At 40.9% G+C, this 15955-nt stretch overlaps 1 protein-coding gene across 1 annotated transcript in view; it reads right to left on the minus strand.

Moving 5' to 3' along the window:
- impg1a (interphotoreceptor matrix proteoglycan 1a) overlaps positions 1–12022 on the minus strand; it is a 65570-nt gene extending 53548 nt beyond the window's left edge. The window contains exons 1-3 of the mRNA XM_074685883.1: positions 11986–12022; positions 10327–10551; positions 3649–3815 (exon numbers count right to left, since the gene is read on the minus strand). Of these exons, the coding sequence (XP_074541984.1) occupies positions 3649–3815; positions 10327–10551; positions 11986–12022 (429 nt within the window). The remainder of the gene's footprint in view (positions 1–3648; positions 3816–10326; positions 10552–11985) is intronic.
- Between the last annotated feature and the right edge of the window lie 3933 nt (positions 12023–15955).

Below are 15955 nucleotides of genomic sequence, written 5' to 3' on the forward strand. Positions count from 1 at the left end.
CACTATGCAGACAACATTGCGTTGTTCTTTTAGAAAAGTTGCAGAGCATTCTATGTTTGTTTTTAGCTTGGAGACTTGGCAGAAGCTAAGGTTCTTTTATTCAAACATCGTCAATGTTCCTTTCACATTCATTGTTAGATTGTGGCAATTTTCTGTAAATTTAGTTTGTTTGAATTGTGACTTGAAAACAATGTTGATGAAGGAAACCTTGATGATTTTTAAGGTGTAGATAAAGAATGATGGGGTATTCTGTCTCTGCAACCTAGGGCTTAAACTTGTTTCCATGATCTACACACACTGTTGACTGGTTGACCTTACTACAAAATAAGGACAGATCTTGAGAAGTGCCCTAAACTTTGTGTCGGTTGGCGTAGTGTCATCAAAGGGACTTTCCATGTACGTACATCAATGGGTTTGTGTTCTCCTGGAAAATCTGACAAGTGAGACTGTTTCTAGATCACTCATTAAGTCCTCACTGGGCCTTTAAAGAGACCAATGATTATCACTGAAAGTAAAATAACTAATTTGAGTGGTTGCCGTAGGTTTGGACATTCCAGGAACTTGTCTGGTTCCACTAAAAGATGTTAAATAAAACAAGAAATAGGAAAGAGACCATGTGCTCGTGCAAAAGTAGAATTATTTCCCATCTACTTAAAGAGATAAAATAACCCCAGGGAGAGAAAACTTAACACCTGTTTGGCTGTGAAACACGTTTCGAGTCTTATGTGCTAAAACTATACGTTGGCACCTTGACAAGCTGAGATGTTTGCGAGAAGATCGGCTCATGGTTGGACTTTTCTCTGTAACATCTAAACCTTTTGTCTCTTCTTCGATATTTAGCTCCTCATTACAGATCTGAAGGCAGCTGGCTCCAGGCGGTTCAAGTGCCCTCAACTCATTGTCATTTTTCACCCTCCAAGTGAATCGTTCCTTTGAGTGTTATTCTGCTGAAGCAGCCATTAGAGGATGGAGAGTGAGGCCATAAAGGGATGTAAATGGTCAGTAACAACACTCAGGTGGTCACTGGTGTCTTTATGAGGCTTCAGTGTTGTTAAGAGGCTCAATGTGCAACAGACAGCAGAAAACATCCCAATCCAACATCGCTCCAACATGTGGGCCGCACGAACCAACGAGTCCAGAAAGGAGTTAAGTAGACTTAACAAACCAAACCTTCCTCACCGTGGCTTTAACTGAAGCTCTTTAACGCTGTAATTAATCAGCTGGTGAGATACTTTAATGTGCCTTAGGCCCTGAGAAGATGTAGTAAATAAAGTGAATAAAGTCATCAGGGAGTATTTGTCCTTTTGGCAGAGCACGAGGAGGCTTTACATCTACTTGGTGTGACATGAGGACAGCTGGCAGCTCCACAGACTTCAGGATTAATGCTCTGACATGTTTGCATGTTTGCTGAGGAATTCTGACACAAGTTCTGGTCAACAAAGTCAAATGGTTCTGCACGTCCCACATCTCGAGAGTTTTGTGTTTAATGTTTGGTGAGGTCAAGGTTTTTACAAATCCGCTGGAAGCTTGAATCAATAACGTGTCTGACCTTTCCTCCAGTCAAAGAGGTTTTTCATTTGTATTAAGACTTAGAAAATAGTTTACTATTAAAGAAAACCCAAACAAAAAGATTTTTTTTTTTGTAGAGATATCCTAGAGTCAAAGTTTAAACACTTCTCTTCTGAATCCTGACATAATTTCAGGTGTTTCACAGTGACTTAGGAACTTTTAGGGGAGAGCTGTTCCTCCAGGAAATTTTAAGCATCAAAGACTTGATTGATGATTTGGGGTATTTGTAGTCTGTTTTATGCTCTGTTTTCAGGATTTATCTCATTTTAAGGAGGAAAACAATAATTCTCAATCCCTCTCCCTCACTCTTTTTCTGGACAGAATCCTGTCCTTGATATTAAAATACTTGTTTTGTTTTTTAATAGACCAATTTTCTTTTTGTAAACAGTTACAGCTGTGCCCACATCTTGGCAACAGAAGTGCTGCAGAGTATACTTGTTTGTGAAGGGAGGAGAGGGAGTTAACCACCAAATTTTTTTTTTTAAATTATTATTATTATTATTTTTTTTTTTTAACACAAAATAACACCAATTTGATGACTCGCAGATTTGTGAGAAATCAGTGTGTGCATGGAAAACATTGACATGTGGACGGACATTCAAAGGATACATTTTTAAGGGAGAAATGCAGTGTGTACCACTGTAGAGAAGAGTTTAAACACACAAGTTACCCGATCTAACGACAGCATTATCCGTTGACACTTAAGAGACTGTGAAATATAAAGACACAAACTTGTGTCAATGAACCAGAAACCCTCCCAAATCAAAAAGAGTATACCCTACTTTCACTTTGAACACAAAATCTGTTTCTGTTTATATATAGGTTTAGTTATATTTACCCAATATGGTGACTCTATGTCATAACCTTGGCCCAAAACCAACTGTTTCATTGAACAGACAAATTAAAAACTTGATTTTGAGTATTGGCAGTCAAATTTCATTGCGGTCAAACCTTGTTATTTGAGACACATTTAGAAGCAGCAGAAAAACGCTGGTGTTTCAGTGTAAAGTGTGACCCTGTTAAGTTATGACTCTTAACCGACCATCACTGACACGTTTGGCTGAGAGTCATCAGTTAGCATGGTCACTCTTTACTCTAAACACCTCTGTTAACGCTCTATAACAGTCAGAACTCAACACAAGTCGACTCTATGGTATGGTATCGTTTCTGACAACTGGACTGACCATAGAACAACTGGACATCTTTATGCTGCTTACAGCTTTAATTTAGTGTTCAGAGAACGCTAACTCATCTGAATGAATGGAGCCAAATGCTGCTTCCTTTGTCAAAATGCTGGCCCATATTTTTGCAGACATCAACTGTAAATTGGTCTATACAAGAAACTAAACAAGTACATTTTTCTTGTTGTGAATTGGCAAGTTATTTTTTTTCCTAACTGGCAATTTAGGCATCATTTTATTCTTTTAATAAATTGACATTAGACATTTTCTCTGGAGTTATCAAGTGAATTTATCTCATAAAAAGTCTAATAAGTCTTTTTTTTTTAAATAAATAAATATAAGACAAAAACACTTGATTAAAATTCAGTTCATGCAGTGTAGCAGCAGTTAAAGATTTTTACAACAATGCAACACTTGATGATACTAAGACAGCCTGGTAAAGTGTATTTTTGCCAACTACTTCTGCCATAGACTGTATATAGCACTGATTCACAACCAGTGGGCTGCCAGATCATTTCCAGAATAGTGTGATTTTTGTGTGTTTGTCAGGGGTTGTGATCATATCAAAATAAAAAACAAACAGAATAACTTTTTGAATTTTAAAACTCAGTTGGGCTCTTTTAACTGTTTCTTTACTCCTGTAAATTTAAAAATCAATTTTTTTTAATCAAAACTGGAGAAAAACAACCAAGTTCGACATTAGAGAAGCAAAATAAAAGCCTTAAAATGATGGTATGAGATGAGTACAACAGAGAATCGTCACATGAACTGAACTTGCCAGACTTTGGCTTCAAGGCTAATGTAAATTAACTGTCTTTGGGTTGTAAAAGTGTGTTTGCTGTAAGAGTGTGTTTGCTGTAGCAGCACAGAGCTCCATGAGCCTGCTGTGGTTTCTCACCCGGTGAATCATGCTCATGTGCTCTTCCGAGCTGCTGAAGTTCCTGGCGAGGTCGGAGATGCAGAGGGACTCCTGTTGACATGTGTGAACCCATCTCTTGTACTCCGAAGTCCCAGGGATCCTGTCGAAGAAGATCCGGAATGCCTCCCACACGGCTTCCTGACAAACTGACCCAACAAACACACACAGACACACACACACAGAAACAAAACAGAGCGTTAGAGTCTGTGTAGTAAACACTCCTCAACCAGGAGCTTGACGCAGAAACAATCTGCTGCTAACTGTGAGACAAAGTGAGACAGATTCACAGTTGACGTCGGTATGTCTCTATAGGTTTAGTTTTCTGAAAGCGAAAAAAATTGGTGGAGAAAACAGAGTGTAACCATCAAGGAGGATAAATGTGTGTACATAAAAGTCAGTTCTGAATCTCTGCAGAGATAATCATACAAACACAAATGTGCCTCATGTACTCAACCACGAGGAATAAAATCTCCAATGACCAAAAAAAGAATCTGGCATAAGAATTAAAACTCACTTTACATACCTGTTAGAGAAGAGGAATGAGCAACAAACTGGTAAGAAAGTGACATCACACATTGCATCACAGGAGGTTTTACACTGATTCATAGGATGATAACAGGACTAACAGGACTAGTTTGCTAAATATGTGCCAAAAGTACTCAAAGAGGAGTAAAATAAGTCCTTGGATGCCAACACAATATTTTTGTCTCAATCAATAAGCAGCCTCTGCTAACAACATTTACCTGGCTGAAAGCTTGCATTACATAGCTCTGATCCTGTTGCCAAGCAATGGGTAGGAAGCTGGCTAATGTGGCTAATGTGGCTAACTACCTAGCACAGCAAGCATCTTAACCGAGGGGCAACGTCCAGTTAGTAAAAATGAAGCCTATGTGGAAATGCTAGAAGTCACTCTTCATTGAGAAACCGCTTGATGATTGCAGTAAGACCGGAAGTCACGTACACAACTAGCCATAAAAAAAAGACTTTTACAGCATCAAAAAGTATATTTACAGCCAAGTTCAAAAAACGGCTTAGGTCTAAAACGCTGATTTCACTATCGGCACACTGTACGGTGAGTGAATTTTAATATATCTCTGCGATTTAGCGGTAATTAGGGTAGTTTGATTTTCCAATCAGATACAAAGCTCAGGTCATGTAACCGGTGGGCGGCCTGTAGCTGGTTGAAGAAAAACTCACAGCCGGTGTCATAGCAAATGTGGCTGCGTCCGCAGATTGGCTTAATTTCACGGTCAGGAACACATGGGTGATGTCACGGAGGCTACGTCCAGGTTTTTTTGATGCAGCACCTTCCTTCTATGCAACACATTCGGTCAACAAAAGCATCTGTCGGAGACATCTGAAAAGTGGCAATGGTGATGTATCAGAGAAACATGAAGCAGTAGGACCCGCAGCTGGCGTTGTACCAAAAGTTAATCAGAGACGACCCAAAGCCAAACAGTTGATGATAAAATCTGGGAGTTTACAGATCTTGGTGATCCTTTTTATTCCAGGTATCAGACCGAGGATTTCAGCAGCTATTGGGAACAGGATCCTGAGTTCCTGCCCCGCAGGATGTGATCTCTACATACAGTCTGATCCAAATTAGCATCAGGGACACAAGTTTGACCATGGGCTTCTGATGCTAATTCGGAAGTGGATCATCAGCTTGAAATAAATCCATTTCCTGCTTTAGGTAAGAAGATGTAGCATGCATGTCATAGATTTTATGCCCTTGATGAAATTGAATGTAGAATCCTGATTAAATGCTAACCCTCCTGTTTATTAGACCAAAAATCCAAACTGACACAAGTTTATTTCTTTTCTGTGTGCGATGAGTTAACAGAGTTTGTCCTGCTCCATGGGAAAGAGATCTTCATCCTGCACGACGAACATAACTCGATGTTATCATTCAAACTAAATCCATTAGCATCACTTTGTGTCTGACTTATAAGTCTGAACTCGATAAAGATAAAAGATCAAGACGTGAGAGATAAAAGAGGACAAGACAAGCAGCAGAAGAAGATAAAATATACATATCAGAGCGAGGATAAAAAGCTTTACGTCAGGGCAGGATTAAGCTGTCAAATGGAGTTCAACAGGAACACTAACGCGATGTGAAGCGGCGCTGAAAAAGCCCGGCACTGAGATGTGCAGCTGTTGGACAGCAGCGTCAGCCCTGAGGTTCTGCTCCTATGGTCAGACGGGTAAAATATAAACTGTTGGCTGCAGAGTGTGGACAGAAACAGAACCATAACTGACGACCTGCGAGGAGGAGGTGAATGAGTCACAGCGACTCACTTCATCACTCCTGAGAGCTCCCATGATGCCTCAGGTGACTGCGGTGTGGATCATGTACCTGTTACTCTCTGAGGTCTGACCTGCTCTTGTTACTCTCTCTGTCACTGTCACCTGTTGTTTCCTGTTCTGCTATGATCCGTGTTTCCCTCAGACGGATGTTCTGCCTGCAGACTGGGATTCACCCTCCTGTTTGGAGGTTATTTATCAGTCAAGTGTTCAAACTAAGCTCCATTTTCTAGCTTTTTTCAATTATTTTGATAATGATGCAGATGTTTAATTTTTGCACATGTGACAACCTCCAAAGTCCACGGTAAGGGTTCTCTGATGGGAATCTGCAGATTGCTCTCTCTGGTTGAGGAACAAGCCTTTGCCCCAAGTGAAGGAGTTAAAATATCTTGAGTCTTCAGGTTACAAGGTGGAAGGGTGCTACGTCTGTGGTAATGTAGATAGACCATTGTGGTAAAGAGGGAGCTGAGCTTTCTATAGCGCCATTTCCAATAAGTGGTCCGGTGTGGATCAGTACACTGTGGTACGGATCGGATCAGTAGTGCTTGATGTTTGTTTCCACAGCCAACTAAACCTTTCTTGGTAGGCGGCGTGTAAGCTGGATGCCAATAGTTGCGTCAGTTATGTCATGGCATGACGGCATAGCAGCCTGACACAGTGTTACCCACTAATAAATTCAACGAAGAAGAAAAACGCGGCACAGTGAACAAAGAGTAACAATGGAAGCAGTGGCGTGGCGTTGGGATTTTTTTGAGGAAGCCAAGTGAGACAAAGCCTCTAATCTGTATGATTTTTAGGGAGTGTGGTACATAAAAGACTATGTTGCAGTTTGTGTATCGCCATTTCATGTAATAGAACAACCTGTTAGAGCGCCCAGAGAGCACTCATTTGACTTACTTTGAACACCAACACACGCCCTTTAGCTCTCCCACCCTCACTCACTCATTCACACACGTACATTGTCCTCTTGACTTAGTGACTTATATAGTGACTTATGACTTATTAATTCATTCAAACGCTCACTTAAACACACAACCGGCCGCTCCATGCACACTGCTAATGTTTGAGGCCAAAGACGGGGTGACTTCCCTTGACACAGTCTTGGCCAATCACAGGTGAGCAGTGTCATGACCGCAGCCTCATCTGATTCGTTAACCATTCTTTTTTTTTCACCAAGGGACACCAACTCAGCTTAGCTTCCTTGCGGACAACAGTGTCCAGTATCATATTTTCACCACTCATTCACCACATAACATTTAGGAGGGCACTGTTTTACACATTGTAAAATGCTCAATAACTAGAGGAGAGAAATAAGGAAGAGATGACAGTGACGAAACACAGAAGAAGTATCGAAACTGTTAAAAAGGAGTATTTTCATTAAATCACAGCTACAGTCTAAAAAAAAAGAGGAGGCATGGCTTCCCTTGGCCTCTGGGAGAAAAACGCCATTGGATGGAAGACAGCCAGCAGTTCCTCTTCTCTCTGATTGGCATGTGGCTCTTTGTTATCAAGTGCAATCAAGCTTTATTTCAGAGAAGGGTGTGTGCCAACAGCCAAAAAACAAGACGGCTTTAGGAGATGATACTAATCCTATGGGAAGTAATGGTTCTTTGGACCAACCGACTGCAGCGTCTCTAGCTCCACCTTCTTGGGCTCAGATCAGTATGTCTTGCACCTAAACAAGAAGGGTACAACAAAGTGGGGCGGACCAGGTCAGCAATTTGGGGATCTATCCCTGTTTATGTCAAAGGAAATGCCACAAATGTGTACAGTACCGAGATGAACTAAACTGCTTGGTGGAAACGGAGCTTATTTATCATAGCTGGGCCATAGAGTCAGGAGCTTGGCGTAGAGTCCTACATCTAAAGGGGTCATACTAGGAATACACTCTTCAGAACCTTAAACCTGTTGACTAAATACCATCTGGTTTGTTTTATTTTGAAAGTCACTTTGTGTTTTAATGTGGTTTCTGTGCACAACTTCCTGTTCCGGATGATCTAATTTCTGTTAATTAAAGCGTCACTGCTCCAGCATCAAGCAAAAGTAGGAGGCTAGAGTTTTTGATCCAAGGGGCTCCTACTAGTTGGACGCATCTGTTGCGTAGGTAAAGATCTTGGTAAGGATGCTTCCTGAATGCCACTCAATTGGGCTTGGAGGAGACCCTGGAATTTGCTAGAGGGATTATATATCCCACCAGGCCTTTGATGCCTCAGGATCTCCTGGGAGGAGCTGGCAAGCCTTGTTGAAGAGAGGGATGACTGGGTTGATTTGCTTGGACTGCTACCTCCACGACCCGGATAAGTGGAAGATAATGGCTGGGTGTGATGATCATTACATGGTTAAAAAAAAAAAAAAGAAAAAGCTAAAACTGGTGTCAGAAAAATGTTTCATTGTCCATAAATATACCAGGGAGGCCCTCCCAGGTCAAAGTACTATGATACCAACAGAGCTTAATTGAATCACCTGCAGCATTACAATGTCAGATGTTGCACATTGGTCCTCTACCATATGTTTTGTATGTTTCATATGTTCGTATGTTTCACTTGCGTTAAATTGTTGTACCATCTTATCTGCAACAATTTACTATATCCACCAAAAATCCTCTTTATCAACTTTTATTTTCTGATATTGTGCCGATGATATTTTGAAACTCTAGTCCACTTTGTGAAAAAGCCCCTAGATGGTATGGCCTTGAGGTTTCCAGCTCTAATGGCTTAAAAAACTCACAAAGCCACATCTCTGCTCATTATTCCAAAATAAAAGTATATTTTCTTCCTTCTTTCTGTTTAGTTTGTGTTTTGTGTGTAATTTTCAACGTCTTAGCCAAAGAAAAGGTTAATTGGATCTTGTCGAAGTGACGAGTTGATGGTGAGTTTATGCACCCAGCTGTGAGACGTTGGATCTGTTCGCTTTTTATTGGCTGGACTCAACACTTAATCTGATTGTGCTCCTACGTTAAGAGGCTAATGTTGCATAAAATTACATCTTAAATTTTAGAAGGGAATGAAAAAACTTCTAATGGAACAAAGACCAACCACTGATGACTTCTGTGTTCTTCTCCAGTGTCCTTTAAAGCCAGAAACACGGAGAATGAGTTTATAAAAAACAAACCCTGAAGGTTTGTTTGTCCCTTTCTCATTAGTCAGTTCGAAACCGTGTTTTTAACAGTCATTATTTTCTTTATTTCCTTTCCACTGGAATGTGCAAAAAAAAAAAAAATCCCAAAATTGATGTACTGCTTTAATTTAAAAAGGGGAAACATTACAGCCTACTTTCTGACATTTGAAGTGTGATCAGGTTGTCTGCTTTTAAGACTGAATCACTTTTGTTATCAAATCAAGTGTTTGACAAATAAGCAGAGTTATAAGTATGGAGATCACTTTGAGAAAGTCTGGGAAGTGGTGTTAAAGGGTTAAAAAAGGGAGGATTGTGCTTTTTTAGTCTTTGTTTTGTCCCTTTGGTGCCCTTGTAAAAGCTTCAAAGGATTTAAGAGCTTGAAAAATACTTTTTTTTTTCCTTCTGGTGTTTTATTCAACTCTTATCTCAGCCTCGGTCTGAAACACTTCATCTTTGCTGCTGTCTCTTTAAGGCTCCCCACTACACAAACCCCCTTCCCTCTGATTGGTCAACTGTTTGGGGGGCTTTTGAGGATTTTCAGGCTAATTCTTCAGAGTGTTTTGATTAGTTTACAAACAAATTCAGGGATTTCTGCTATGCTAAGGTTTGAAAATCTAGACTTTAAATCCATGTTCAAAAACGAGAATGCAGAAGAACCCCTCTTTAAAATATATAAAGTGCAGTCCTTTTTTTCTTAATCTGGTTATTTGGATTCCCTCATTACATGTCTATCATTTAAATCTTTGATGCATAGTTGGTGTGACAAACTCATTTCGTATCTTAAAACGGTTCAGGTCTTGCCTTTTTAGCCTCCCATTCGTGATCATATTTGAAACAGTGTTGCTGTTTTTCGCATTCCTTATGTTTTATTGACTCATTGACTCTCCTCTCCTCTCCTCTCCTCTCCTCTCCTCTCCTCTCCTCTCCTCTCCTCTCCTCTCCTCTCCTCTCTCCTCTCCTTCGGCTGCTGGAGGTTTGGAGTCAGGATGTCCTTGAGTGCACCAACGTAAAAAGTTTACAGGCTAGTCCCTGCTTGCAGCTTGATTACCAACAATACCATCAAATTGGGTTTAATCTAGCGCACCATGAGGAAGGGACATCTGCCCGCTGCAAAGCTGGAAATCAACCCATTAAAGCTGATTTGTTCTCTGGAACAGTGAGGTTTAATAATGTTGGTTTTCCTGGAGTGAAAGTGGAGGAGATACTGATGCATCCAGTAAATGTTAGTGGAAGTACCTCTGAGCTGGTAGTACGCTCTGTGGCTGGCAAGGATTTCAATCAGGGTCTCCTGGGGGCAGATTCTCACTCCAGAGTGTAGAAACACAGACCTCTTCGAGCGACGTCTCTCCAGATCAAAGCCTGAGTCTTTGGCAAGAGCGGATGTCTTCAACAGATCCACCAGACTCACAGAACTGACCGCCTCGACAGGTTTCAGCCCCACATCCGGCCTGATGCTGCTCTCTGAAAAAGGAAACAGACAGGGAGGATTTAGGGTCAGACTCAGTGCACACAGGATCCAGGTCAGATCCAAATCCCTGTTCAGAGCAACAGATGGGTTATGTTTACTACGAATGCAAAAATCAGCTAATGTCACCGGACATCAAACAGCCGACACAATGCTTTCTGCAGTAAACCCCGCCCGGCTGCTGCAACAAGCAGCTGAAAACAAACAGGGAGAGCAGTTTGGGGACGGAAATTGTCTAAAATATGTGTTTGAAGCGTCGGAGCGAAAGCTGGAGTAGATTAAAGAGCAAATATCATTTTTTCCAACATGAAACAAACAGCCAGCAGCCATGGCTCTGTGTGACGGAGCAATCTCAGCTGTGTTTTCCTGCTGCTGCATCTCTTTAATGCACAAACGATTCATTAGCTGTTCGCAGACGACTAAAACAATAGAAATAAATCACGCTAAGCAGATTTTAAGAGAGGGTCTGGCTTCTGTTCTACAGGGAGTGAAAACAGAAATGGTCAAATTCAGTTTTCTGCAGAGTTTAAAGGTAGAGTCTGCATGATTTCATGATTCCCTAAAAAAAAAAAAAATAGAACATCAGGTTCTACACAAGTAATCCTGCTCAATTGTCTCCTACAGGCCTCTGTACATGTGTGTCAGTGTCTGTGTCTGCCTCAACTCCCTCCTCTGCCTTTATGCTGATGTTTTGGTTGCGCCAGGACGTTTCTGGGCAGAGAGGAAGCATGGTTGTATCAGCCCATCACAGCTTGCCCAGTGTGCAAGTGACTTTGGATGTTGATGAAGGCGAGTGGAAGAAGCTATCCTGAGTGGTTACGATAGTGGACGCAGCATGAAGGAAGAAAAACAACCAAAATGAAGCAAAACGCCAAACAGATAAAGCTTGTTCCTAAACAAGGGTGAAGCTTGGCTTGACTTTCACTCGCTTTCAGGCAACCTGGAGGGCAGCAAGGGATGAAGAGCAACGTGAGTTGGCTTTCTGCGAACCAGGTTTGTGTCAAATACCTGTGATTAGCTTGTGCCAAGTCAGGTGCATGGTTGAGTCTCTCCCACATAGAAATGTGATGCTACAGGTGGTTTCTGTGCTGGTGAGAGTGTTCAGGTAGCGACGGTCAAAGGCTGTGGGTGTGCAGTGCTGCTGGCACTGAGCCGAGGAGGAGGAGCCCGGTCTGAATGTTGTGTTTACTAACAAGAAACAAAATTTCCTGCAGACCCTACTTCAAACCAAATTCAAATATTAAAGAGCAACAACTTTGATTTTTTGATCAAACAACAGAACAGTTTTAGATTTCTGTCTCTTTACTTTCAATAGACACTATTAAACTCAATAAGTCAAGCATTGGCCTATCTAGCCAAGCAGTTCCCTGGTTTGCAAACCATCTGGTATAGATAGATAGATCTCTGTGTGTTCTGATGGCTGGTTATACCTATCCTGTCCTGAAGGTCACCAAAGGTGTGCCACATGGTTCAGTCTTAGGACCTATTTTAGTCTCTATTTATATCAATAGTCCAACATGTTGAATGCCTATTATCATTTTTATGCAGACAATACCGAAATTTATTGTGGCTCCACTTCAATTATACAAGCATTTGAGTATCTGCAGTTTGCTTTTAATGTGGTCCAGTAATTTTTCTGAGAGCCTTCTATTCCGTACTAAATGAAAGACAAGAAACTATGGACCAGTGCCTGTGTTTTTGATCTTCTTGTTTTCACTCATCTCTAGCACTTTATTCTGGTTTTTTTTAAAATTTGTTTTTAAGTATTGTTATTACCGTTCTTTTACTGTTCTTTTACTTTACCTATTTATTAATAGTGATGTGTTGCGGCCCTCTTGGCCAGGTCACCATTGCAAAAGAGATCCAGATCTCAATTGTTTTTTTATCTGGTTAAATAAAGGTTAAATAAAAAAATAAGTCAGGTCCGTTCAGCACTTTCAGAGGAGATGTGGTGATTTCCAACATTATAAAGACCATTAAAGGCTGTTTTTAAATATCCAAAACCAGAGTAAAATTTTAGCCTTAAAAACTCATGCAGAGTGAGCACATTCGTCCACACAGGCGTGTGCACAGCAGCGCTGCAGCTGGAGTTCACTAAAACGCCTCCTCTGCACAAACTCCTAATTAACTGCTGTTTCAAAGTAATGAGTTTAGTTCTTTCTCTGAGGAAAGATATGATCAATAGCATTATTAACACCCCACAGAAAGATGCCAGCGCTGCACCTCCAGTTGGCAGCTTTTCATTCAGTAAAAGGTTTGATATATACGCCGTGGATATATGAGAGTCTATACAAGAAGCTCCTGTTTATGTGAAGTGTTCTCACTTGAGACTTTTTGACCCGTGTTCAAAAATTCACTTCCAGGGACTCGAACCAGCAGCTCACTTGACTCCTGTCTCCTCTCGGCTGTACTTTTTTTATTAATAGAAACCTGTTCTGAGTATTTTCAGAGCTGTTCTCTGCAGGAGCAGTGTGTTTGTTCGCAGCACAAGAACAGCTCCTTCCTGCAGAGACATCACGACCTCCAGCAGCACGGGGTCAGCTGGGAGGAAGAAACGCTTTATAGAGCTGCAACAATGAGTTGCTTAATGGACAATTATTTGCTTCTGTGATGTGTTCAGGCTGAAATGTCAAATATTTGCAGGTTCCAACTTCATAAATATGATGAACTGTTTTTTGCTTTCCTTCAGATGGAAGCATCATCCTAATGATTAAGGGGTCCATTAAAGCTGAAAGATCTCAGTTATCACCTCTGCTATCCTGCAACTCAAACTTCATCACAGACTCCAGCTAAAGTGGGTTTAACCCTTTATCGCTGAACATATCGTATTTATCACATAATTTTCAAAGACCTCTGTCTTAGCTGAAGTTGTATTTTGGCCAATTGCAAATGGTTGCTCTTATGTATTAATCCATGCACTGTTTTTTTTTTCCAGAAAAAAATTGATTAGCATTTTCAGGAAGTTAGAATAAGAATAAAATCAAAATAGGTTAGGATAAGTATTTTCTGAATATAAAAAATGCACATTGACTAAAACTTTTTTTAAATTGCCAAAACCACCAAATTCATGAAATGTGATACAAAAAATATCATAAAAAAAGACACTGATATATTTTTGCAGATTTTCCTAAAAGGGTTAATAAATATGAAGGAGCATTAGAGCCACGTGAAAAGAGAATATAAGTTAATTTACCAGATAAACTTACAAGGATAAATTTATAAATTTATGAGAATAAAGCTGTAAATTTACAAGAATGAAATTATTGTTATATCTATCTTTTTATATCTATATATTATATCTGTATTCAGCTGTGCTTAACTCACAGACTTGTCAAGCATGAACAAAGCTTAACACAGAATTTGAAGCCTATCATCAGTGTTGACCATATCAGAAATGCTAAACTCAGCCTGGCTAAGTTGGAGTTAGCATGAGTTGGAGAGGCAGGTCTTTAGCCTCCTCGCTAATAGTTACAGGATGCTCACTTTTCAGTCAAATCAGCCATACCCTTAACCTAAGAAATAACCAAGTCATTATTGATATCAGGGTGCAAAAATGTTAATTTCTGCTGGGTGTGTATGTGGTTTCCTGTGCTTCTGCAGCCAGCCTCAAGTGGACACTCAAGGAACTGCAATTTTCAGCTTTTTGCACTTCCTTCATACGTTTGCATTATCGGAAAACACTGTGTTAGCTACTGAATGGTGAGCTGACTGAGCTGGAATAAAGTGCAGGGTAATGAGACTTTGTTGGGTCAGAGGTTTCAGAATTCGATGATCTTATGTCTGCAAAGCAAAATTCAAACTAGCGTCAGAAAGCATCTGATAACCATCTTAATAAACTACACACTCACACTGACATTAGTGTTTGGGTCTAAAGTGGTAGAACCAAGCCTGTCTGCAGCAGCTGACTTCTTTGGACCTCAACCTTTTACAGCTACAGTTCAAAAATGTGAACTTTTCCTTTACTGTGTGGTATTTTTGAGACTTTTCAAGAGACAAAAGAACAAGGTAGGAACTTTTCATGGCAAGATTTTTTTGATTGACCTTCTTTTTAAGTTAAGGCTGCCTGTAAAACTTTTAAATAAACTCCTCTGGTTCTTTGTGTTTCAGCGAAGGTTGACTTGTACAAGGCTGAACAACAATGAGCGAAATAATTTCAGATCCTCACAGAGTGTGCAGATCTCTACCTCTGTAAATCCAGGGCCCAGAGTCGGTACAGGGAGGAGAAAAATGGTGTCAGAGCCTCTCTCCATCAAACTAATGGATAAAGATTTCCTATATAAAGCCGTTTAGTCCGTCTCTGTTATTTGTGGCCGTGAGCCGATTGGAATAAGTGCGATTTAGTGATATGTATCTTCTGCCAGGGTTTGGGGGTTCGCTCTCGATCTTTATACCCACGCTCACTAAAAATAAAGGCACTTGCTGTACTTGGAGGGTGCTCGGGATAAAAGCACATGCACCAAAACAAGTGAGGAGTGTACACAGGTGTCTGGTTTCACCGCTAACTGATAGGTTCAAAGCAAAATTATTCAGAGGGGGCGTTGTTTAAGCATCAGCACAGGACGAAGTGGAGGTGATGTTGCAGGATGTTCTGTTTTATTTTAAAATTTGAAACCTTTTTCACCCTCGAATGAGCCTGCAGAGCTCTGTAATTCAACCTGTCAGGCTGTCACTGCAGCAGCAATGAATCCACTAAAGTCTGCTATTATCCCTCTTTTCATTCTCCTTTTGACATGTTTGAACGAAAGTGAAATCAGCGTTAAAACATGAGGTCTGTCAGCTTTATCAGGGGTCACAGAGACAGGGTCCAGCACCTTTCACAGCCAGGTACTTATGCAATCCTAATAGGCTTTGCTGTGCATTGAGATCAAGTTAAATACATGTGGAGATAGTTTTTAAATCTGTGACTGCCTGAATATGGTGAGAATGAAGGAGTTTATCCTTTTTGCAAAGACTGAAGGAGGAAAAGAGTCTTTTTCCTGAGCTGTAGAGGTCTCAGAGTGTGAAGGCTCAGAGGATTGTGGCTTACCTTTAATTCCAGCAGCCTGTGGAGTGAGACACACCAGCAGCACAAGTCCAAATTCCCAAAGCATTGTGGTGGAAGAGTTCCCAAAATATCAATAAATCCAGCAGGGAAGCAGGCCGGCAGGGCGAGGGGAGGTGGGAGGGGGCGTCGTCTAGGTCAGGTGGAGCTCATGGTTGACTTTGCATGCAGACCTCGGATCATTCAGGGCCCTGATCTGCTGCAGAGACGCTCCCGATGAAGAGTCCAGGGTGTGCATCTGCTGCAGGAAGGCGTGCCCGTCCTTTCCAAGGGGGGGATTGTGGGACATTGGGAGCTGTTAAGTGTGGCACGAGTGACGAGGTTAAAAAAGTAGGCACCGTTTCGGGAATAATCTGTTT

Source organism: Halichoeres trimaculatus, unplaced genomic scaffold, assembly GCF_033239565.1.
Source record: "Halichoeres trimaculatus isolate MK-OKI-2021-1 unplaced genomic scaffold, fHalTri1.1 fHalTri1_scaffold_13, whole genome shotgun sequence".
NCBI classification, from domain to species: Eukaryota; Metazoa; Chordata; class Actinopteri; order Labriformes; family Labridae; genus Halichoeres; species Halichoeres trimaculatus.